General features: G+C 45.4%; 1 protein-coding gene across 2 annotated transcripts in view; it reads right to left on the bottom strand.

Moving 5' to 3' along the window:
- Nucleotides 1-23572, bottom strand: part of MASP1 (MBL associated serine protease 1) — a 54136-nt gene that overhangs the window by 13741 nt on the left and 16823 nt on the right. For both annotated transcript variants that reach the window (XR_011144432.1, XM_068965377.1), the window contains exons 3-8: nt 13008-13185; nt 11105-11236; nt 8798-8994; nt 6748-6895; nt 4714-4832; nt 3697-3775 (exon numbers count right to left, since the gene is read on the bottom strand). Coding sequence is in view for 1 of the 2 variants with exons in the window: in XM_068965377.1 (XP_068821478.1) it covers nt 3697-3775; nt 4714-4832; nt 6748-6895; nt 8798-8994; nt 11105-11236; nt 13008-13185 (853 nt within the window). In the remaining variant the exon portion in view is untranslated. The remainder of the gene's footprint in view (nt 1-3696; nt 3776-4713; nt 4833-6747; nt 6896-8797; nt 8995-11104; nt 11237-13007; nt 13186-23572) is intronic.

The following is a 23572-nucleotide window of genomic DNA, read 5'->3' as shown; positions in this document are numbered from 1 at the left end:
TTTATTCTTCACCCTCTGATGCATGTATCTTTTGTTTACTGGTATTATAAATATTTGGGTTCATATCATATCTTCCACCTAAATGATGATCCTCTCTATCACACTGAGTGCAAGGCATGTTATCCTTTGTACTGTTAAAAATATCGATTCAACTAATGATTATTTTTAGTGAATGCCCCAGCTCCTCTCTCAGGGGCACCCTTGACCCAGAATGGCACTTCAGTCTCTGGACCTTTCTTTGGCCAACTTTGCAGGATTCTGCCCTCATCAAGAGGCCATTCAATCAGCGAATAAACTAATAAGCAGGCACAGTGTAATGCAAGGGTTCTTTGATATGTCTACCTAGATTTTGTTCAGGCTGAAGCAGAGACTCCCAACCTCTGCAGCCCCTTCTGCATCATTGTTTATAACCCAGTGACGTCCCATGACTCCAAAGCTGAACACTGCTGTTTTCAAGTCTGATGCCTATCTTTTGAAAAACTTTAATTAGGAAGTTTTCAGAAATGCAAACTTTGTAAGCCCCAGAGGAAAGATCTTCTAGTGATGGGATTTTAGCCCCATTTTAGGTACAGGTGGAAGAGAACTTTTGGGTGTGAGACTAGATCTAGGTTTCCTAAAAACCCACATTATATGAGTTATTGTTAACTTCGCTTACTCAGGGTTGTTAAGAAAGTAGCAACAGGTACAAATATTAAAGTCACAAAGTGACTCCGGCCCATTTAACCTTGAGATGTGGAGTAGAAATCAGGGCTCACTTTGACCTGGTCCTCCTAAGCGTTTGAATATAAATTAAATCAAGTGTCTCTAGAATCAAAGCCATTTTTCCTTTCACAAGAGTATAGTCCACATAGAAGTGCTAAAAAAGAAATCCCCCATTGTCTTTTCATTATTTTCCAGCATAATGTTTAAATGATGGGTGAACTCTCAGAAGGAGAGTTGTTCTCATACATGAGGCAGTTTCAACTGCTTGGGCCTGTGTTGCCTTGTTCAGCATCCATTCTAACCCGCACTGAAATGGAAAATGGAGTGTTGGGAGGATGGGGAGGGATGGAGGAGCCCTGGGACCCGGGGTCTGGTGAGTGGTCCATTCCTGGATGTCTGCACAGTGTGGGTTCCCAGCATTCACTCTGCCACTTGCTCTGACTCAGGTTCGCTTTCCACATCCATTTCCGTTTCTGCCACCATGATGAAGATCAAAGAGGGGTTAGGAGGTGCAGAGAAAGGAAGCAGAGAGAAGGGAGAGAGAAAAAGAAGAGAAAGAAAAATTAGCAAGCAAAGCAGAAATGGTTTATGCAGGAAACACAGAAATTGCTCCACCAGAATTGATTAAGAATGCACAGTGCAGGTACAGTCAGTGTGAAGGACAGCTTGGGATTGTGGGATGTGTACCATTCTGAGAACTTGCACAGCCATAAGTCCTGGCTCGCGGCAATGATAACATTCTGCTCCCTGAGCAAGCTTTGCATTCATCTGTTCCAAACCCTTATTTGACAGATGGCATCAGAGCAGAGCAAGACTTGTTTGGAGTCACCGCAGCAGGCAGAGGCAGGGCCAGGACCACACCCCATAATTCCCACTTCCTGTTCCCATGCAAGTCTCCTTCACTGCACACATACACTTCCTGTCTGTCTCAACCCCTTTCCCTGGGGACTCTCAACTTCTCAGTCCTTTTTGCCTTTGCATCTCTCCTAGGACCTGGCACATGCCTGGAACAAAAGTGCTCCATAAATACCTACTCAGTGAACAAGCAGAGATGCCGGTGTGTCTGAGAACCGGTGTGTGGGAGAACCAGGCCATATTAGGAAGGAAAAAATTCCTCTTTTCCTGATACTTTTGTATATTAATATGTCACATAAAAGTACCATCAATCACATGAGTTGCCCTGCTCTACCAACACTTCTGTTACCATAAAAAGTGTGTGTCTCATTAGGGAAAAAAAAATTATTACCAAAATTTCCAAAAGTGTGAAAGAGAGACCAAAACCTCTCCTTATAAAGGGTGTTGGATGGGGGAGATGAACAAGCTTTTGTTGAGTTTTTGCTTATTCCTGGTGCACCTTAGGTATGATGTGTACATTAACTCCGTTGTTGTGCTCAGTCATGTCTGTCTGACTCCTTGTGACCCCATGGACTGTTGCCTGCCAGGCCCCTCTTTTCCATGGGATTTTCCAGGCAAGAATACTGGAGTGGGTTGCCATTTCCTCCTCCAGGAGAACTTCCCGACCCAGGGATTGAACCCGAATCTCAATTAGTCCTCAGAACAATCAACAATGCTGGAAACAGGCCAAATGAGGATGAGCCAATGGTTCAGGCATGCTGAACTGGTGGAGTCTGGGTTGGAATCTAAAACTTCTTGTCTCCAAAGCAACATCCTGTCCTTTCTACCCCTTGTCCTCCGATTCCTTCAGAATGCTCCTTGAGTGCTTCACAAAGGCCTCAGTCACAGCACCACACAGGAGCCACCTGCTGGAGGCGGTGGCACACGTGTCTGCTGGCATTTGAGTTCTTTAACGTCTGGACCTTGTCTTTTCCGTCTGAATTCCCTATGGACTTCTGCATAGGCAACCAGTAAACGTCTGTTGAAACTTTTTGTTGGAGTCAAAAAATGCCCCTCTTTCCTACACTGGTCTCTGACTCCAGCCACAATGTCCTATTAAAAAGAAAATTTAAAACAAGCACTTTCCGCTCCAAAATTACGCCTGGGATTTGCTTCAAGGGAGCCCCACCCTGAGAGTGTCCCCTTGGGAATGCATCTGCCTGCTTAATGGACCAGAGTCATTTAGGACAAGGGAAGGGAATAGCACTTCAAAGTTCATATAGGCTCATGAATTGGGGCTGGGGCTGGCTGGGGACCCACTCTACTTCTTGACGTCCCACCTCTCCATTCAAAAAGAAATCCTCCTCCCCTCCTTCCCTTCTCTTTTACTTTCTGTCACTATGCCTCCTCCCATCACTTTTGCCACAGATGTCCTCTAAAACTGTGGTCCTTACAAGTCTTGCATTAAAATCACCTGGGTAGCGGGAGAGGGCATGGCTGCTGTCAGTTTGTATTTTTACAAAACTTACTGGAGGATTTATATGGATCACATTATTTCAGAACCACTAGAATATATTCTAGAATATTAAGGCTAGTCCAAACCTCTTTATAGCTGAGGTGAAGGATCTTATCCATGATCACAGCATGGGTTAGAAGCAGAGCCAAGGCAAGAACTCTGGGTTCCAAGAACCCATGCAGAGCTGAATCCCCTGCTTCGTGCAGGTCCACTGTGCTGACCTCACCACCCTGCCTTCACAGCTGTCCCAGGAGACAGCGGATACAGCTGATGGCCACATAAAGACTGTCAAGGTCACCAGTGCCAAAATAGTGTCCTATATTAGCAAATGCCAGAGCTAGTTTCAAATGTGGAGACTAGCTATTCCTCTAGCAAATTTGGCAATCTGTCTGCAGGCAGAGGTAAAATTAGTATTTCGAAAGCAAACTGGGATTCACAAGCAGTGTCTTTTGAAATCCTAACACCTTACTGCTGAAAGGAACATTTGAGAGCTTTTCATCCAACTGCACTGTGTCTGTAAAACTCCTGCCCCATCCCTCTTAGGGTGCACTTGCCAGGCTCCCTCCACCCGGTGTGGGCTCTGCTCACATTCCCCCAGTGCTGGGGGGCTCATGACCCTTATAACCAGCCGATAGTGTTCTTACTTTTACAAGTGGGAATCTTGTTACTCCACGTCCCATCCTTCAGACACTCCATCTGGAATGTGTCCGTCTCCACATTATCCTAGGAAGAAGCATGAAGAAGGGGAGGAAAGGAGAGGGGGTGGGTTGGTGACTGTTTCCCCGTGTAACCCGCTCACCCTCCAGAGCTGGCTGTTCTCCGCTGGGCTTTCCCAATGGGGGCCTCCGAGGGCTTGAAGTCAAGGGGAGGACAGACACTGAGTTCATGTCGCCTGTTCCTATTCTGGAGAGACACCTAGTGCCAGGGCAGGGCTGGGGGGGGGCGGGTGTTGGTTGGGGGCTGGGCAGCTGTCTCGAAGGGACACCTGTGCTGGTGATGCCTTCTTCAGAGCCGTGGCTCTCAAACCTCACTCAGTGAGCATCAGTGTCCCAGGCCCCCTCCCAGAGTTTCTGAATCAGTGGCTCTGGCCTGGGGACCAAGCCCTTGCATTTCTAACTAGTGATGTGCTGGTGTGGTGGGGACCCCACTTGGGTTATCATTCCATGAGAGCAGCGGTCCACTAGCTTGGCTTACGCTGGACTCACCTGGGCACCTTAACAGACAAAATGATCACAGGCCCTGCCCCAGAGATTCTGTTTCAATTGATCTCAGGTGAGGCCTGGGAGGTGGTTTTGTTAAGTTAACCAGAGGATTCCTAGGAGAATCACTGTTTCAGATAATGAGCAGTGCTCCCCTGCCACCTTTAAAAGCTCAGCTGTCCCAGAGCTACCCGGTAAGCCTGATGAACTTTATTAAGGCTGTTTGTACTGACTGTCGGGCTGAATGGATATTTTGCTTGGACTTTTGTACCACCTTCAGAAGGGAGAGTCTGGGACACATGCTTTGAATTTTCAGAAGGCTGGAATTTTTGGCGCATTGTGGGAAAGCTCGGAAATACCATGGTGGGACCAGGACAAGCTCTGGAAGCCCATCTGCCTTGGGAGGCTCTGGGGAATTTCTCTAGCCTGGAGACCCACCCCTCCCCTGGCAGGACCCTGTACCTTCAGCACTTTGTAGCCTGTGTCACAGCTGATGAGCACCTGGTCTTTGAAGGAATATATGGTTTGCAAGGGTTCGATTTTCCCATGGACAGGAGGCTGCAGCTTGGGGCACTCATTCCCTGGTGGGGAGCAATGAAAGGAGTAGGTGAGAAAACAAAGGAAAGTGTGATCATGAGAAGCCTTTCCCTAGAATTCAAGGCCTGATGGAGGTGGAAAAAAACACGTGAAAACTGCACCCCCAGGGTATTGGGGCCTAGACCTACCAGGCCCTGAAGAAGGCTTACTTTGGACACTTGAGCAGGTCACTTTCCAACTTGGACCTTTATTTCCTCATCTGTAAAATGAGGTGGTTTGCCAGAGGATCTCATCAAAACTCAGGGTAGGAAAAGGTATTAAATGTCTGAGTATAACTCTTGTCTGATGTCTCCTTTCCACCTTCCACAGTAGACCTGTGGGACATTTCTACAGGGATAAGGAGCTCAGTACCTACCAGTGTGTACCTTTCATACTAGACTCCTCCGATGAGAGGAACAGAATTTTCATATTCAGCTGAAATTTACACCCTTGAAATTTTTACTCAGTGGGAGTAGTTGGCTCTTTCGGGCCACTCACGGTGACCCCACTCTTTCTTCCCAAGATCTTTCTTCACAGTGCTAGAGAGACTGTGATTTGCACTTCAAAAGGCTGTGTTGGATAGAATTCCTATGCCTGATGTATTTCCTGGATAAACTCTCCCTAATTAATATCCTCTTCCTGCCTCTCCCCACAAGCAGGCACTGAAGCTGGTGATGAGCCAAGGCCAGGATATAGCGTCTTTGCACTGTGTTAGTCATACCCAGCTGTGATCCTTCCACCTCCAGTTACTGCACACCCCTTGGGTCAAGTAACTCAGCAGGGTTTGGACCAGGACCGGGTGCCTCAAGAGACTGAGTGATGAGGCCTGTGGGCTTTGCCACTCTGGGTGCACAAGGAGGCAAACCACCATGATGAAACATTTTGTGCTAGAGGCTTATACTCAAATTTCTGCCCCAGACTTTGGAAGGCCTGTGGCTGGAAGGATCCTCTTCAGGCCCAGTCAATCACAGTGTGAAGTTCTGGAAGCTGTTTTCTTTTTTGAAAATTATAGTTTAAAAAAAATTATTTATTTTATTAGAGGCTTTACAATGTCGTATTGATTCCTGTTGTACAACAAAGTGAATCAGCTATATGTATCTATTTATCCCCTCCCTCCACCCCTCTCCCCCATCCTGTCTGTCTAGGTCACCAGAGAGAACCGAGTTGAGCTTCCTGTGCTTTATAGCAGGTTGCCACGAACTATCTATTTTAGATAAGGTAGTACATATATGTCAATCCCAATTTCCCAATTTGTTCCACCCTCCCCATTCCCCCACCCCGTGTCTGCACATCTACTCTCTTATGTCAGCATCTCTATTCCTGCCCTGGAAATAGTTCCTCTGTACCACTTTTCCTAGGGCATATACTCTGAGAAAACCATAATTTAAAATGACATGTGTACCCCAGTGTTCACTGCAGCACTATTTACAATAGCCAGGACATGGAAGCAACCTAGATGTCCATCGACAGATGAATGGAGAAAGATGTGATACATATATACAATGGAATATTACTCAGCCATAAAAGGAACGAAATTTGGTCATTTGTGGAGAGGTGGATGGACCTAAAATCTGTCATACAGACTGAAGTAAGTCAGAAAGAGAGAAACAAGTATCATATACTGATGCATATATGTTTTTTGTTTTTAAGAATCTCCCCACATGATTCTGAAGTGCAGCCAGTTTTGAAAACGTCTTATCCAAACCCACCATCATTGCTGCCCTTTACCCCATTTGTAGATGAGAAGCTAGTCAGCAGAGGGAATCTGCCTTGGTCCCAAGCTGCTCAGTGGCAGGGTTGGGAGTCTTGCCACATCCCCAGAGGAGCCCCAGGCCAGCACCCCCTCACACTCCCTGGCCGCTCTGCCATGAGGGCTGAGCATGGCAGCCAGGCGTGACCCAGGAGGAGAGAAGCTGTTACCTGTCGCCGTGTATGACAGCCTCCAGCCCCGGTTCTCCCCGGAGCTGTCACTGCGAAACAGGATCTGGATGCTGTGGCTCTGGGTATTGATGGGTTCTGGGGCTTTCTCTCCACAGAAGGGCCCCAGAACTTTTGGACCAGCTTTAATCTGTGAGGGGCGAGATAGAAGAAAAGCAGGGTCACACCTGAGTGACAGTGACTGCTTCTGGGATCATCTCCAGGGTTTTCTGGAAGCTTCCATGTGAGTCCATGGTGTTCACTTATATTCTTAGTGGGCATTACCATTCACCAAAGGGTTCCATCTCCACTCTCCCATTCACAGATTACAATGACCTTGGAAGTGGACAAGGCAGGCTGATTTTCCTCTCCTCAGAGATGAACATATTATGGTTCAGAGAGGGGCAGAGCCCTGTCCAGGTATACAGGACAGAAAAGGCCCCTGCTTGCAAAGACCCTGCAGTCTAGTCAGGGCAGACTAATAGATAATAAAAAAAATAATTACCAGCTGTAGTAAGTATCACAAAAAATAATCAGGGTGATATATAATATACATATATAGTATAAATGTATGCTATATGTTTATAATTTAAGTAGTAACATCTATGTAGTCTATATAATTTTCATCATTAATATAATGGACATTGTTTAGTTGCTAAGTCATGTCCAACTCTTTTGTGAGCCCATGGACTGCAGCCCACCAGGCTCCTCTGTCCATGGGATTTTCCAGGCAAGAGTACTGGAGTGGGTTGCCATTTCCTTCTCCAGGGCATCTTCCTACCCAGGGATTGAACCCCTGTCTCCTGTGTGTGTCTCCTGCATTGCAGGTGGGTCCTTTACCTCTGTACCACCAGCGAAGCTTCAGTATAATAGATAATAACTTTAAATAGATAGCTAGGGAAGGCCTCTTTGTGCAGGTAACATTGGATTTGAAATATGTAGGATGAGTAGGAGGAGACTACATTTGGAGAGGAGGGGAGAATACTTTCCAGGCGGGGAAAACAATGTATAGAGGCCAAAAGTGGGAAAGAGCCTGGGTAAGTATCAAGAGAAGGAAGGAAGCCAGTGAGGCTGGAGGAGAGGGAATGCCATGGCTTGAGGATGGGAAGGCAGCCACAGGCCATCCTGTGTTGAGGAATTCATGTTTATTCCAAGTACAATCTTGATATAACCTGGCTTTTATAAAATTTACCCTGGATGCTAGAAGAGAACATACCATGCGGAGGAAGAGTGGATGCCAGAAAACCCTCCAGGTAGCTTTGCAGCTGACCAGAGAGAGCAGGGCTCGGACTCAGGTAGAGGCAGCGGAGATGGAGAGAAGGAAGAGGCACTCTGGGCTGGTCCAGATTTCCAGCCCCCAGGCCTGCGTCCTGCCTCTGCTTTAACTCTTTCTCCTTCCTCCTCTGAGGACCAGCACGTCTTAACCCTCATTTGATGACTTCTATAATCCTGAGTATATCTTCATCTGGTCACTCTTACTGTGGTGAGGGGGACAGTGAAACCCCTAGAGTTACCTGCCTAATGATAAGCTCATAGCATGGCACCTGGGATATAATGTATGGTGGACAGAGTTCTGGGCCTCCCTTGCGGCTCAGATGGGAAAGATTCTGTCTGCAGTGTGGGAGACCCGGGTTCCATCCCTGGGTTGGAAAGATCCCCTGGAGGAGGAAACCCACTCCAGTACTCTTGCCTGGAAAATTCCATGGATAGAGGAGCTTGATGGACTACAGTCCATGGGTCATAAAGAGTCAGACATTTTTTGACTAAATGACTAACACACACAGACAGAGTTCTAAGCTGGTCCCCATGATCTTCACCCTGGTGTCACTTCATGATGACATTATGTTACCTGCCAGAAGGGATTTTGCAGGTGGGGTCAGGGAAGTTCCCTAGACTGGGTCCAATCAAGGTGGTAGATGTTATTTTAAATAATTACTTTTTAGGAAGCCACCGGCTTGGCCCCCTATCCTGGAAGAAGGTAGAGAATGCCAGTTTTCCCAATTCAGCCAATATTTGTCAGTATCCTCAGCACATATAGCCCCTGTTATCTTACCTTGATGTAGTCATAGGGGCAGGACACCTCAGGATGGTCCTCAATGTCGAAAATGTCCTCAAACTGCAGGCTGATCATGAAACCCTCCTCTAGCTCAATGGTGTAGAGGCATTCGGAGCTCTTGGGGTAAGGGCTGGGGAAGTCGGGGCTGGTGATCACGCCAGTCCGCTGGGTGAAGAGGTTGTCACTGCACTCCACTGTGGGAAGCACATGGGAGCAAAGTGGTACACCACACTCAAGGCCACAGCATCCCCTTTCTTATCTGCTATGGTACGATTTTCCCAGTGGTTCTGAGAGGCAAGTTGGGGAAGGAGTCACTATCCCCATTTTACAGATGGGGAAACTGAAGTTCAGTGAGGGGAAGAGATTTACTCAAGGTCACACACCCAAGTAATCTGCAGGGTTCAGACTCAAAGGCAGTGAGTGTGATATGCCTTTTTGTCCAATTCTCCAGTCTTGGTGCGGGGCTTGAGGGGTCTCAGATGGAAGGCTTTGAGATGTGTGGTCAGGAAGAGGATCTTCTCCTCCTTTGTGCTGCTCTCCCCTCAGCCCAGGACTCCATGAGATCTCGGCTCAAAGCCATCCTTGATCCTTCATTAACACAGGACCCTCACACATACCCTCGCTTTCTGGACCCTGGCCTTGCTTTGTTTCTCTTCATGCTGTTGACCACTGCTTGCATTGTGAAACGTATTTCTCGGTGGACTTTCCCGCCCCCACAAGTTCCCTGAGCTCAGGGAGTTTGCTCTGTTCCCCATCACAGTTGCAACCCAGCAACCAGTGTCTTGGATCCTCGCCATGGCTTAACCCTGCAAAGGCCCTGTTATATGCCATTGAACCATCGTCCTTGGATCTGGCATGTCAGTTCTTTCTGGTCATTTGTAAATGAGAAAACTGTGGCCCAGAAAGGGGGCATAGCTGACCCTAAAGTCCCTCGGTTACAAGCTACAGAACAAGGTTTAGAGTGGTCTCTGAATTCGTGTGCTTTAACTTTCTATCTCAAGCATTTTCATGGGGATGACATTGCTCCCAGAGGGGCCAAAATTGGTTCTTAGAGAGGGGAAGTTGTTACTTTTTTCATGCATAACACACAGGCAGACATATAGTGCATAAACATATATAAGGGTATTTGTGGCATTAAATTTCGAGTCAATTAGGAAGAGAATGTTTAAAAAGGCTCTTGGGGGGCAGAAGCAAAAATGAAAAACAGGATTCATAAACATTGCTCAGTCTTAGCCCCTCTGTGCTCAGCACATGGTAGATACTCAATAAATACTTACTGAATGAAAACCATGGAAAATACAACCCTCTTCAAGAAAACCCATGCATATGCCTGCTTTATATGGATGGGTTTTATTCAGAAGTAGAAGTCTTTGAAGAAGAAAGGAAAAGAAATCCTGTTTCTAGCAAGCCCTCCCCCAGTGCTCCCTCACTCAGCTTCCAAGTGGTCGTTTAGGACCCAGATCCTCACCCTGCAGTCATACTGATCTACTGGCAATTCCCCAAATAGTCTGAATCCTGTCATGCTTCTGAATGTTTGCAGAAGCTATTCTCTCTGCCTGTCATGCCCTCCTTTTCCTTGTTCTTTTTCCTTCATCAAGGGCATCATCTCTGGAAAGTGCTTGTTCACTTGGTGCCGACTCAGGTCTGACGGTGCCACACTCACACTTCGTTTACAACACTTAACGACATTTTATCATTTGCCTATGTGGCTATTACCCGCCAGCCAGGAGGTCCTCATGGAAATGTCTTCGTCCTCCTATTTCTCCCTCCCCACCTCAGCCTGGATACTATGGCAGAGAAGGCACGTGGATGAGAGGGGAAAGCAAAGGGAGCAAGAAGGAAAGGGATGTTTCCTTGCCGTCTTTTCTTCGTCGCTCGCTCTCTCTCCCCTTGTCTCGCTTGCACTGGGGTTCTCTCTATCACAATATAAAAGTGAGAGGCCAGGGAAGAGCAGAAAAAAAGGAGCGGGTGGGTAAAACCTAGTTCAGGGTTCAGAACTGGGAAACCTGGGTTTTCCCTTGACTGGGCTTGTTACTTACAGGAGAGGAAATAGGGGCTAAAGAGCAGAAAGCCCTGCTCCCCAGGAAGAAAGATGGCCTAGAGGCCAGGGCTTCTCAAATGCAGTTCTCTGAGAATCTGAACCCCACTTCCAGGCTGGTGGGCATTTCAGCATCTTTATCCTTGTGGTCTGATTGCACTTTTAATTGTTCCTACTGCCTGTTCATCCTTCCTCTGAGCCTCCCCTCATCGTACTGGAAAATATGACTCCAAGCAGTGATGCACAGAATCAGCGCTGGGCCCCACCTCGGCACGTCCTGTTGTCTGTGTGGAGAATGTAGCCGAAGCGACAGGAGCAGTAGTAGCCGCCGATGTAGTTATGGCAGTGGTGGTCACAGGACAGCTCCTCGTCCTCCCGCTCCGTGCACTCATCCACATCTGTAGGGCAGGTAGAGCCTCTCACAACCAATTCAAGTGTGATGGTGAAGAGAACAGCCGACATTTACAGAGCACTCAGTGGAGCCACTCACTGTGTTGAGAGATACCTGCATTCTCTCATTTAAGCCTCACCTGAGCCAACCCACTCCAGTGTCCTTGCCTGGAGAACCCTAGGGACAGTGGAGCCTGGTGGGCTGCCGTCTATGGGGTCGCACAGAGTCGGACACAACTGAAGTGACTTAGCAGCACCAGCAGCAGTAAGCCTCCAATTACAAATGAGAAAACTTGCCCGAGGTCACAGAAAACCTGGTCAAACCTGGTCAAACCTGGGCAACCTGACTCCTGGTGGTGCCACTGCTCTCTAACAGCTGTGATGACAGCGAGCAGGACGGTTATGACCCCCTTTTACAGATGAAGAAACTGAGACTTAGAGCCATGAAGGAACTTACTCCAAGTCACACAGACAGGAAGTGGAGTCCTCATTCAAATCAAGGTGGGCTGGCTCTAAAATCTGGGTTTTTAACCTCTCCTCTTTCTAAGTCTCTAAGGTGGGTCAAGCCCTATCTTAGGCGTTGGAAATATAAAGATAAAAAGATGTATGTTTTCAACCTAATTTGAACACATATTTCTTCCCAAAAGATACAGGAATGGCCAAGAAGCTTATACCTGAAAAGACACTCAGCATCACTGGGTGCCAGGAAAATGCAAACTAAAACCATAATGAAGTACCACTGCATGTCCTCTGGAATGGTTAATTTTTTTTTTTTTTTTAATTGATGACACCAAATGTTGGTGAGGATATAGAGCAGCCAGAACTCATACATTGGTAGAGGGATACAAAATGGTGCACACACTGGAAAAAGACTATACGACAATTTCTTATAGAACTAAACATACACCTACACTACGATTAAGCAACTTTGCCCCTAGATATTAACATATATCCCACAGAAGTGAAACATATGTGAAATATATGAAAACATACGTTTACAAAATGGCTTGTACAGAAAGGTTTGTGGAAATTTTATTAATGATATCCAAAAAATGGATAGAACCCAGGTGTCTGTCAATAGGAGAATGAATAAATAGGTTGTAGTATATTTATATAATGGAAAATTACTCTGCCAGGAAAAGAAATAGTTACTAATGAATTGGAACAACATTAATGAAAATCAACAACTTTGTGCTGAGTAAAATATTTCTCATCTCCAAAATATAATATGTATGTGTTCATTTACATGAAGTTTTGCAAGAGGCAAAACTAATCTATTGTGGTAAGAAAAATCAGGACTGTTGTGGTGACCTCTAAAGAGGTTGGAGTGTGGTGTAATTGGAAAGGAGCATAAAGGAACTTTAGGGGTTAATGGTAAAGCTCAACATCTTGTTAGGGACTTAGTTATGTACAAATAAAAATTTTTCAAAGCTAAACAAATGTACTTAAGATTTATGCATTTCATTGAATATATAGATTTTACACGGAAAGAAAAAATTGTGAATAGCTGTTGAACTCTAGATAAACAATACGCATGCTAAAATATTTAGGAAGAAGAGTACTGATGTCTGCAATTTATTTTGAAATGTGTCAAAAAAAGATGAATTGATGGATAGAGGATAGAAAGATGGATAGATGTGCGATAGACCAAATGCAGTAAGACATTAATGGTAGAATTTATGCAGTAGGCGTTCATTTTAAAGAAGAGAACACAAGACACTTTTGATTTTGAGAGAGAAAGGGAGATGTGAGGATGAGTCACCCACTTCTCCAACTCACCCACAGCCACGTAGTGGGCATCAAATCCTGTGAATCGCTCTTCATCGGAGAAATCTGACCGGAAAGTGATGGACATAAAGGAGCCGGGGGAGAGAACCACTTCCTGGCCTGGGGTTTGTTCTGTGTCCGTGGTCTCCCTGCCACAGAAGGTTGCCAACACCTGGTCTTCAGTTTCTACCTTTAGGGTCAAAAAGAAAGGGAACGAGATGTGCAGCTTCCCCAATTAGCTTCACTGCTGGTCTCAAGGAGAAAAGACAGAGGAGCTGCCCACAAGTGGGCCAGGCAGCCTGGGAAGCCCGAAAAAGAGGCTTAGGAGTCCTGGAGTTTGAGGAAAGACACATTACAGGTTAAGCCAATGTGTCTGTCCTCTTCCCGTTTCATTCATTTTGTTTAGGTCCATCAGAAGTAGCTTCATATTAGTCCTGTCGGCAACAAAATGCCTTGAGGTGAGGTGAAGTCGCTCAGTCGTGTCCAACTCTTTGCGACCCCTTGGACTGTAACCTACTAGGCTTCTCCGTCCATGGGATTCTCCAGGCAAGAATACTGGAGTGGATTGCCATTTCCTTCTCCAGGGGATCTTCCCAACCCAGGGATCAAACCCGGGTCTCCTGCACTGGAGGCAGATGCTTTAACCTCTGAGCCACCAGGGAATGCCTTATTTGTTAAAAAAAAAATTCAATGTTAAAATAAATTTTCATATTTAATAAAACAGAAGAGTTAGATTTCACAGATGGATTCTAGGTACAACAGGAACTTACATTTCCAGGAAAAGAAACTTTATACACAATATAAGTCATTCATTGAGAATTCAGTATGTGCCAACCACGGAACAAAGTGTGGGATGGGGATGATGGGAGATGAGTAAGCCATTGAGCTGTGCACGCGGAAGGGCTTCCCAGGTCTCTCAGTAGTAAAGATCCCACCTGGCAATGCAGGAGCACAGGACACTTGGGTTCAATCCCTGGGTCAGGAGGATTCCCTGGAGTAGGAAATGGCAACCCACTACAGTATTCTTTCCTGAAAAATTCCATGGACAGAGGAGCCTGGCAGGCTATAGTTCATGGGGTCACAAAAAGTTGGACACAGCTAAGCAACTGAGCACGCACATGCCCGTAGGGAAGCAGTGTTCAGAGGGCGGAAAACAGACAGAGCTATCATACAGTGTGACAAGTGTCTTGTGAAGAATGTACTCAGAAGGAGGCAAAAGATCCCCATTGGAATATAAGCTATGGGAAGGTGAGACTTTTCGTTAATTAATTACTTTTTTATTGGTATATTTGAGCTTTATTTTTAAAGTGATACATTATCTATATCAGAATTGGAATTTTAAAAAATGTAAATTGTAAATAAACATCGTAAATAAACCATGTGTTTAGTTACAATGTGTTAGTTTCAGGTGTAAAGTGATTCAGTTACACACACACACATATTCTTTTTCAGATTCTTTTCTTTACAGTTATATCTTCAGTGCATAGAATAGGACCTAGAATATAGCAGTTATCCAATAAATATTTGTCAGCCAGAACTAAAAGTGCAAGACCTATTCTGAGAGCAATGAGAAGCCAGAAATACTGTGGGGATTGTAGGAAAAGATATATTTGGAGGGATAGGTTGAAACTAGATTATTATCGACCTTGAATCACATAACAAGTGACTTGAAATCCCATGGACAGAGGAGCCTAGTGGGCTACAGTCCATGGGATTGCAAAAGAGTCAGGCATGGTTTGGTGACTAAACAACAAAAAGGGAAGTCACGTAATCAGAACTGTGTTTAATAGGTAGTCTTACTAATATAGAAACTATTGGAATCACCCCAAAATAGTTGCATTTTTTTTAAGACTCAGCTGCAAAATTGCCTATTTGCTAAAGAATTCCCTATTTTGCAAGAGCCAGCAGCCCTGGGTAGATTCAGAAACCCAAGGAGAGATTCTAAACTGGTTGTCTACAGCAGATTTTGTGTGTTTGGTTAGGGAAGCAGTGTTGTAGCTGGCTGGTATGTTTATATGACTACCATACTTTGCTCACCTACCATTCTATCATTTATACCTATCTCGATCCTTTTAAGGAAGCATTTCGATCTGTATCCTCCAGCTTGATGTTTTAGCCAAGACGCATGAGAAAAATCTGACCAAGAATGATGTCTGCTGCCTTTCAAAATCTTTAAAGCATAGGTCTCAAAACCTGCCTATCTCTAGTAGCTTCTAATGAATTGTTTCGTTCATTAGCTTAGTGTGTCAGAAGTATCTTGACATTTGACACTTCTGTTTTGAAACTAATGATTTATTTATTTAAAATAAGTGGGAGCTTTAAAGGAAAACAATTTGCCCTGGCAACAAAACACGAGGACAATTAATCACTAACTTTGGGAATTGAAGTGTAAACAGAAGATGAGATCATGGCTTTGCTATGTTTTCCTCTTCTCTGCAGATACTAGCCAAACTCACACCAGCCTTATTGCTGTAGAGTGTTCCAATCTGCACACAGCTGAAATGTCACTTTCTCGAACATCTCAGCTGCTTTGTTGTTTTGATGATCTGAGTTTTCCAGGTAGCTGAAGTTTTACCTATGATTTTTTTAAAAGCTGGGGTGTTTGTGAGTGTAATGCTTTTCAAAGCACTTTATTCAAATCCCTGCTTTCTCAAGTGAAATATGCTAATCCTTCTTGGTGATCCAAGGACAGTGTTATGAACATCAAGTTTCTTGGGGATATTGGGGTTTGTAATGTTGCTTGCCCTGCATTGAAAGCCCCCAGACTATAAAGCCTTTGCAAATCTTATGCCTTCTTTATGTAGATGGGGTTTTATTTACTGTTTTAAAATCAGGTAGAAATTCATTAAGCTGCTATCATTAGAATATAATGAGAATAAGACTAAATACATAAAGAATGAAGGTCTGGGAGGAGGCTTCTTCGATGAGCAACCACATGAGCTGGAATGCACTATCTTGGTGACCTCTGCATTAGAGCGAAATGTATGGACCTGGCTGTTAGAGGTCCGGACCCCTATTTCTGACTCCACCAAAAAGTGGTATATGGCTGACTCCTGTAGCGCTCAGTTATCCACCTGGTAAACTAGGGGTTTGAACAAGCTGAGTTCTACTTTCTCTTCCAGTCCTGACAACCTAGTATTCTAACAAGGCATTATATCCATACATTAAATAAACCAACTAGAGCAGGGGTCCCCAACCTCTGGATCTTAATGCCTGATGCTCTGAGGTGGAGATGATATAATAATAAAAGAAAAAAATTGCATAATAAATGTAATGCACTTGAATCATCCTGAAACCATCTTCCACCCCCGGTCTGTGGAAAGATTATCTTTCACAGAACCAGTCCCTGGTGTCAAAAAAGTTGGGATTCATTGAACTAGAGAATGGTGAGGAGGAGTTTCAACACAGACATTGCCTCCTACTTAACAACTTGAACTTGTTCGTGGTCTATACCATGTGCTCTAGAAGCAATTACTAATGAAGAGTCAAGCCTTGAGCATCAGCACTTCTAGACACGGCAGCCTCATTCCTCATTTGTTATTCCCGAGGTCGCCAAGGTTCTGTAGTACCTGTAGCATGAGACTTTCAAGTGAAACCAACCAGAGGTCTTTTGGATCAGGGAGAGACCTAATGAAGCTCTATGATAAACAGCCTCCCTTCTTGTAACTTCCAGGCTTAAGGATACCTAAGTTTATGATGGCAGATAAACAATCTTCACCTGTAGAGCCTCACTATTAAAGAGGACAGGTAAGCATCCCCCAGCTGAGACCCATGGGAAAACCTGAGTCTGATAGACCTTTAGAAGCAGGGAAGAGAAGGCCCCAGGGCCCTGGGAATTCAGCCTGCAGCTCCAAATAGAGCCTGGAGTGAGGGACCTTTAAGCTGTTTCAATCCCCTCCTTCTAAAGGAAACTGAGGTCCAGAGAAGGGCAGTGACTTGCTCAAGAGTAGAGAGATAACCACGAGCATTTCCTGATACCAGATTTGCTTTTGGAACAGTTCTGACCCTGGAGAAAGGAGCCCACCGATCCAGAGAGTGCAAGGCAAATGACACAGGCACTTTGCCAAACAACTTTTTGGCTCAAGGGCCTCTTGAAACTTATCTGGCGTGCATGGACTGTCTCCCAGAGAGGATGTGGCTCAGTGACAGCTCTGGTCGCAACCTAAACAGAGGGGTCACTGGCCCTACTTAATATTTGCAGCCCTTGCTATGACTGTAAAATTCTACAAAACCCATTGACTTCTGAGTACAGATGGAGGATTGAGCCCTGGCTTCTGTTTGGACTGCCCCTGTCCTAGGGTCATTATATTAACATGATGGGGGGAAATACCTTATCAAATGAAAACAAAAAATTCATAATAGTAGAAAACCATTTGGCTGGGGATCACAGACTCTTTTTTTTTCCTACTTATTATGGGCAGCCATGTCCTTTCAGCCGTGTCCTATTGTGATTTTCAGCACCAACATATGGATGCATGTCCTCAATTTGCTTTCTTTCATCTCAACAAATATTTATATACCAAGTTCTGTCCTCATTATAACATGAAGGATGCCAAAAACTACTAATTTGTTGCATGTGCTTAATAAGCAAGCCCCCTGCCTCTGGGAATATAAAATTTAGTAGGAGAATAAGTACTCACATGTGTCTGTGTTAGGGAATTACCAGATTATAGTTATTGCAATGAAAGCTAGGAAGTCCCTGGGGTTATAAGATGGGAGAATATTGCATCCAGCTTAGGGGAATCAGGAAACAGGAAAAAGAGAATGGTCTCTGAGCTGGGACCAAAAGGTGAGTAGGACATAGGCAGGAAGAAATTGTAGGTGGAGGGCTGGGAAGGGGCCAGAAGGGAGGACATCTAGCTAGAGGGGGTAGCAAGATTCTGAGGGCATCTGGAGTCTCAGCTGCCCCTCCCTACCCACCACTACCTGATATAGGAAAGGGGTTCTGTTGAGGACAGGGGGCAGGAAGGAGGAGAAACCAGAGTCTGCTTTCTATGAGCTGTCTCCCTTAGTAGAAACAGCACAAACCTCCTAGGCAAAGCTAAGGCAGGGCAGCAGAAAACTTGGTGAACTTTCTGTAAGAGGACAGCTATGGCTTCGTTCCACGTGTCCATAAAGTGATCCCATCAGAGACTATCAATGCATTGACATCCACCCAGTGACACACTTGAAGCCGAGATGATTGCAGTGAATCAATCAAAGCCATGATCTAGTGAGTGGTGGCTTCAGGCTCACACTGCAGCTTTCTGATTCCCCAATCAGTGATGTCTCCTGATCCTTTAAGACACAAGGGGAGCAAAAAATGACTGTCTGCTACTATGTGATATCCCTTAAACGTGGAATCTAAAAAATAATATGAATTGATGAATATAACAAAAAAGAAACAGACTTGCAGATACAGAGAACTAACCAGTGGGTACCAGTAAGGGAGAGGGGAGGGTGGGGACAAGATAGGAGTAGGGGATTAAGAGGAAGGAGCTATTATGTATAAATAAGTAAGCTACAAGCACACATTTTACAACACAGGGAATATAGCTAATGTTTAATGACAACTATAAGTGAAATTTAACTTTTAAAAGTTGTGAATCACCATGTTGTACCCCTGTAACTTACATAATAATGTATAAAGAAGGTTGAATGCCAAAGGATTGATGCTTTTGAACCGTGGTGTTGGAGAAGACTCTTGAGAGTCCCTTGAACTGCAAGAGATCAAACTAGTTAACCCTAAAGGAAATTAACCATAAATATTCATTGCAAGGACTGATGCTGGAGCTGAAACTCCAATACTTTGGCCACCTCATGTGAAAAGCCAACTCATTGGAAAAGACCCTGATGCTGGGAAAGATTGAAAGAAGGAGGAGAACAGGGTGACAGAGGATGAGGTGGTTGGAAGGCATCACCCATGCAATGGACATGAGTTTGAGCAAGCTTCAGGAGATGGTGAAGGACAGGGAGGCCTGGCGTGCTGCAGTTTTTGGGGTCGCAAAGAGTTGGACACGAGTGAGCGACTGAACTACAACTGTATATCAACTCTACCTCATTTCCTTTTTTTTCAAAAAGGCTGTGATATAAGTCCAAATACCTCAGAGATTTGCTGGTCAATGTTCCCAAGCTACATCCTTGAGCCCCTTTGACATCTTCTCTGGGCCCTTGAAGAGCTATTCAGGCTTAATTTAGGCAGATATTCAGAGAGTGTGCTGATTGCCTTCAGAGGTCACATGGCTCCACTGACACCTTAATTTCAGACTTCTGGCCTCCAGAACTGTGACAGAAGAAATCGCTGTATATTTATTTATAATTAAATGAATAAACCACTAGGTTAATGGTAATGTATTATGACAGCCCTACAAATTGAAAATGGTCTGTAAATAGGTTTTTCCTCATTTGTAAAATAGTGAAAATAATAGTATTTTAAATCAGAGGACTTGGTGAACATATATGTAAACTATGAAGATAGTTATCTGAAATATGGTCAGCACTTAGTAAATCAGAGGGAAAAACAAGAGCACTAAGATTGAGCCTGGAGAAGGCAATGGCACCCCACTCCGGTACTCTTGCCTGGAAAATCCCACGGACGGAAGAGCCTGGAAGGCTGCAGTCCATGGGGTTGCTGAGGGTTGGACACAACTGAGTGACTTCACTTTCACGCATTGGAGAAGGAAATGGCAACCCACTCCAGTGTTCTTGCCTGGAGAATCCCAGGGACAGGGGAGCCTGGTGGGCTGCCGTGTATGGGGTCGCACAGAGTTGGACACGACTGAAGTGACTTAGCAGCAAGACTGAGCCAACTGAGGTGACATCTTTCTGGACTCCCAGATGAGTGGAGTGTGGGTAATTTCACACATTTGAAGAAGAACTAAGAGATTGAAACCATTCCTGGATGCCTTGTTTTCTGGTTCCACTCCTTCATTCCTAACCTCGCTGGAGCCAGCAACACAGACCTCTCTTTTTATGAGGTCCCAGATCACAGGTTAATGGGGTGGGAAGGGAACCGAGGGAGCCCTCGCCACACGGCCTCCTCATCTGACAGGTGGCACCTTAGGTCTCTTTAACTCTGCACTTTACAAGCTTCCTAATGGTCCTGAGAGGTGGGTGACATGGTGAAGATATTTTCCTAATTTTATATGAGCGGACCAGAGTAATTTAAAGGATCTCTGACAGCTTTCACCCGCAAGAGAATAATATTAAGTCCAGAAACCTTCCCCTTACTTTCCTGGGTTTCAAAGGATTTCTCTAGGTGTGTGAATTTAGGCCAGTGTTTCAGTGACAGCTCTGGACCCAGAACTCCTGATTCCAGGGACTGGGCCAGGGGCAACAGCCCAATGTTACTACTTTACTCAGCTGCCCAAACTGCAGTTAAAGATCATGAAAGTGAAAGTGAAAGTCACTCAGTCATGTCCGACTCTTTCTGAGCCCATGAGCTATACAGTTCATGGAATTCTCCAGGCTGGAATACTGGGGTGGATAACCTTTCCTTTCTCCAGGGGATCTTCCCAATCCAGGGATCAAACCCAGGTCTCCCGTACTACAGGCAGATTCTTTCCCAGCTGAGCCACCAGGGAAGCCCAAAGACCATGAGAAGAAGCAAATTAAAAGTACCAGATGCTAGACAAGAACTTGGGACTAAAAAAAAAAAAACAGGAGATGTGTGTATGTGTTGCATTTCAGAAGTTCTTGAAAGCCACGTAAGTAAAAAGAGCACAGCTGGTGTGGTTAAGACTCAAGTTGGCCGTATTTGAGAGGGGCTATAGGTTGTTGCTTCAGTCTTGACCTAGTACTTTGGCTATAAAATAATAATGATAATAATAATTAAAGTACTACTAGTAGTGCGTGCTTAGTCCCTTAGTTGTGTCCATCTCTTCGCAACTTTGTGGACTGTAGCCCAACAGGTTCCTCTGTCTATGGGATTATCCCAGCAAGAATACTGGAGTGGGTTTCCATTTCCTCCTCCAGAGGATTCTCCTGACCCGGGGATCAAACCCACATCTCCTATGTCTCCTGCTTTTCTAGGCAGATTCTTTACCTGCTGAGCTATTGGGGAAGCCCACTAGCAGTAATAGTGGTAGTAGGAATAGAAATAATCCACCCCCACTTTCCATGTGGAATTTCCAGTTGACAGGGCATTTTCAACCATCTTTAGGTAGTCTTGTAGTGAATGCACTTCAGGTAGACAGCAGTTTCCGAACCAGACCGGTGACATGAATCTCCCAAGTTCACATAGCCTGGGAGTAGCCAGCCTAAGACAAAACCTAAATGTCCTGACATGAGTCAGCCCTGGTTCAATAACTGGAATCACAAGACCATAGCAGATCAGAGATAGAAAGGATATTAAAGGCTATCTTTTTCTTCTCTTAGATGAGGAAACTGAGCTCAAAGAAGTAAAGTACCTGGTTGAAAGTCACATGGCCACATAATGGTGAAGCCACTGTCAAGGCCCAGCTCTATGGAGAGTCCCAGTAAAGTGTTTTTATATATTTGTTAGTTCAAGTAAGAACCTCTTAACTGAGCTGGGGGAATGCCCTAACCCTAACAAGGTATGTCCTGTGCACATACAAATAGTGGACATCAATACTGGACGCCACTAACAGTGTGAGAGCCTAGACCCGCTGGCAGGTCCTTGGAATCCAGGAATTCCACTGCTACCAGGAAGGATTGCCCATTTGCCAGGAGGGCCCTGGGCAGAAAAGGAGATGGTCTCCAGGCAGCAGAGCATGGGGGGAAGAAAGAGCTGGCTGGGGAGGAGTAACCTCCAGCGTGGGAAGCAGGCATCCCGCAGGTGGGAAACTGGTGGTGCCCGGCCTCTCAGTGTGGCAGGGCTGGGGGTGTGATTTGATGAAGCGTCTGGGAGTCATGGCTGGGAAGGGGGGCCAGGAAGGACTTTACCCTCATTGGCCTAGACTCTCCACACACCGCTTCTGTGACTTCAGAGACAGGCCTATTCACATGCAAATCTCCTTTGGGACTGGGAGGCTGAGCCCCAAGTGGTTCAGGGGCAGGAAAATAGCCTGGGGACAGGCAAAAACAAAGCCTTGTTGTGTTCTTCTGTGGCAGAGGCAGCCTGGCTCCAAGTCAGTCGCAGTCAGCACTGGGGTGAAAGCAGTGATTAAATAAGTGCCTAGCAGAGAGAAGGGATCTGCCGCGGGCCAGCGTCGCCAGGCACTTTCCAGGAATGTGTGAGCTGGTGTGTCCCTCTAATATCGCCTGGGACTCTGCCCCGCACCGTCTGAAAGTGCATCCTCAAATCTTCGCAGGGAAAATTTTAAGGTCCCTGGAATAGGGACCTAATGACCTGGGTTCTGGCCACCACCCTACCACTCATATGTGTTATTTCAACCTCTCCCCAGCACGTGCCCTGGAGCTGGCTTGTATCAACCTATAGGGACCAGCTGTCACTTCTCAGGGATTTTTGCTATGCTTTTGTTAGACACAGCCATTATGAAAGATTCAGTTTTATAAACTTACAGTTAAATAAATTATATTAAAAAGAAATAAATTATGTAAAAACTCATCACCTCCTAACAATTCTAAAATTTTACCATTATCTCTGCAGTTGAGTTTACTAACTTCTAGAATATTGGAGTGATGAAGAGCGGGCTCCTGTCTGCCCTCCTAGTCCACCCCCCGTCCAGATCCTGTTGCTGATTATGATAAGTACACTACTGGGTTCTGGCTCAGTTTTACAAACATACTAGGTGGAACTTCCTTCTATCCTCTAAGAGTCAGGAGGTCAAATGACACATGGGCAGAAAAGCAGCTAGTAAAGTCTGCCATCGCCTGTGAGCATTCAGCAGGGCCTTTATTTCCCAGGTCCCGTGGCAATCCAGCTCCCATCTATACCTCTGTCTTCATCTTCTACCCCTCTCCCTTGTGCTCCAGCCACACAACCTTCCTTGAAAGTGAAAGTCACTCAGTTGTGTCCAGCTCTCTGAAAGCCCATGGACTATATAGTCCATGGAATTCTCCAGGCCAGAATACTGGAGTGGGTAGCCTTTCCTTTCTCTGGGGGATCTTCCCAACCCAGGGATCGAACCCAGGTCTCCCACATTGCAGGAGGATTCTTTACCAGCTGAGCCACAAGGGAAGCCCAAGAATACTGGAGTGGGTAGCCTATCCCTTCTCCAGTGGATCTTCCTGACCCAGGAATCGAACCAGGGTCTCCTACATTGCAGGCAGATTCTTTACCAACTGAGATATCAGGGAAGCCAGCCTTCCTTGCCATTCTTCAAATACACTAGGCATTTTCCCTCTAAAGTCTTGGCTGTTCTCTGGTTGAGAGCTTTTCCCTGAAAGACACATGGCCGACTTCCTCAGTCTCTTCATCTTTGCTCAAATGTCACCCTTTCATCTAAGACTGCCTTGACCAACGCATTTCAATCGTAACACCCACACTTCTTTACCCTGCTCTATTTCATTTCTTTGCCTATTACCTTACTGGTGGTGGTGGTGGTTTAATTGCTAATTAAGGTCCAACTCTTCCTGACCCCATGGACTATAGCCCACCAGGCTCCTCTGTCCATGGAATTTCCCAGGCAAGAATATTAGAGTTGGGTTGCCATTTCCTTTTCCATATCTTACTA

The sequence above is a fragment of the Capricornis sumatraensis genome, chromosome 1 (assembly GCF_032405125.1).
Source record: "Capricornis sumatraensis isolate serow.1 chromosome 1, serow.2, whole genome shotgun sequence".
Taxonomy (NCBI): domain Eukaryota; kingdom Metazoa; phylum Chordata; class Mammalia; order Artiodactyla; family Bovidae; genus Capricornis; species Capricornis sumatraensis.
This window is presented reverse-complemented; position numbering and strand designations above follow the sequence as displayed.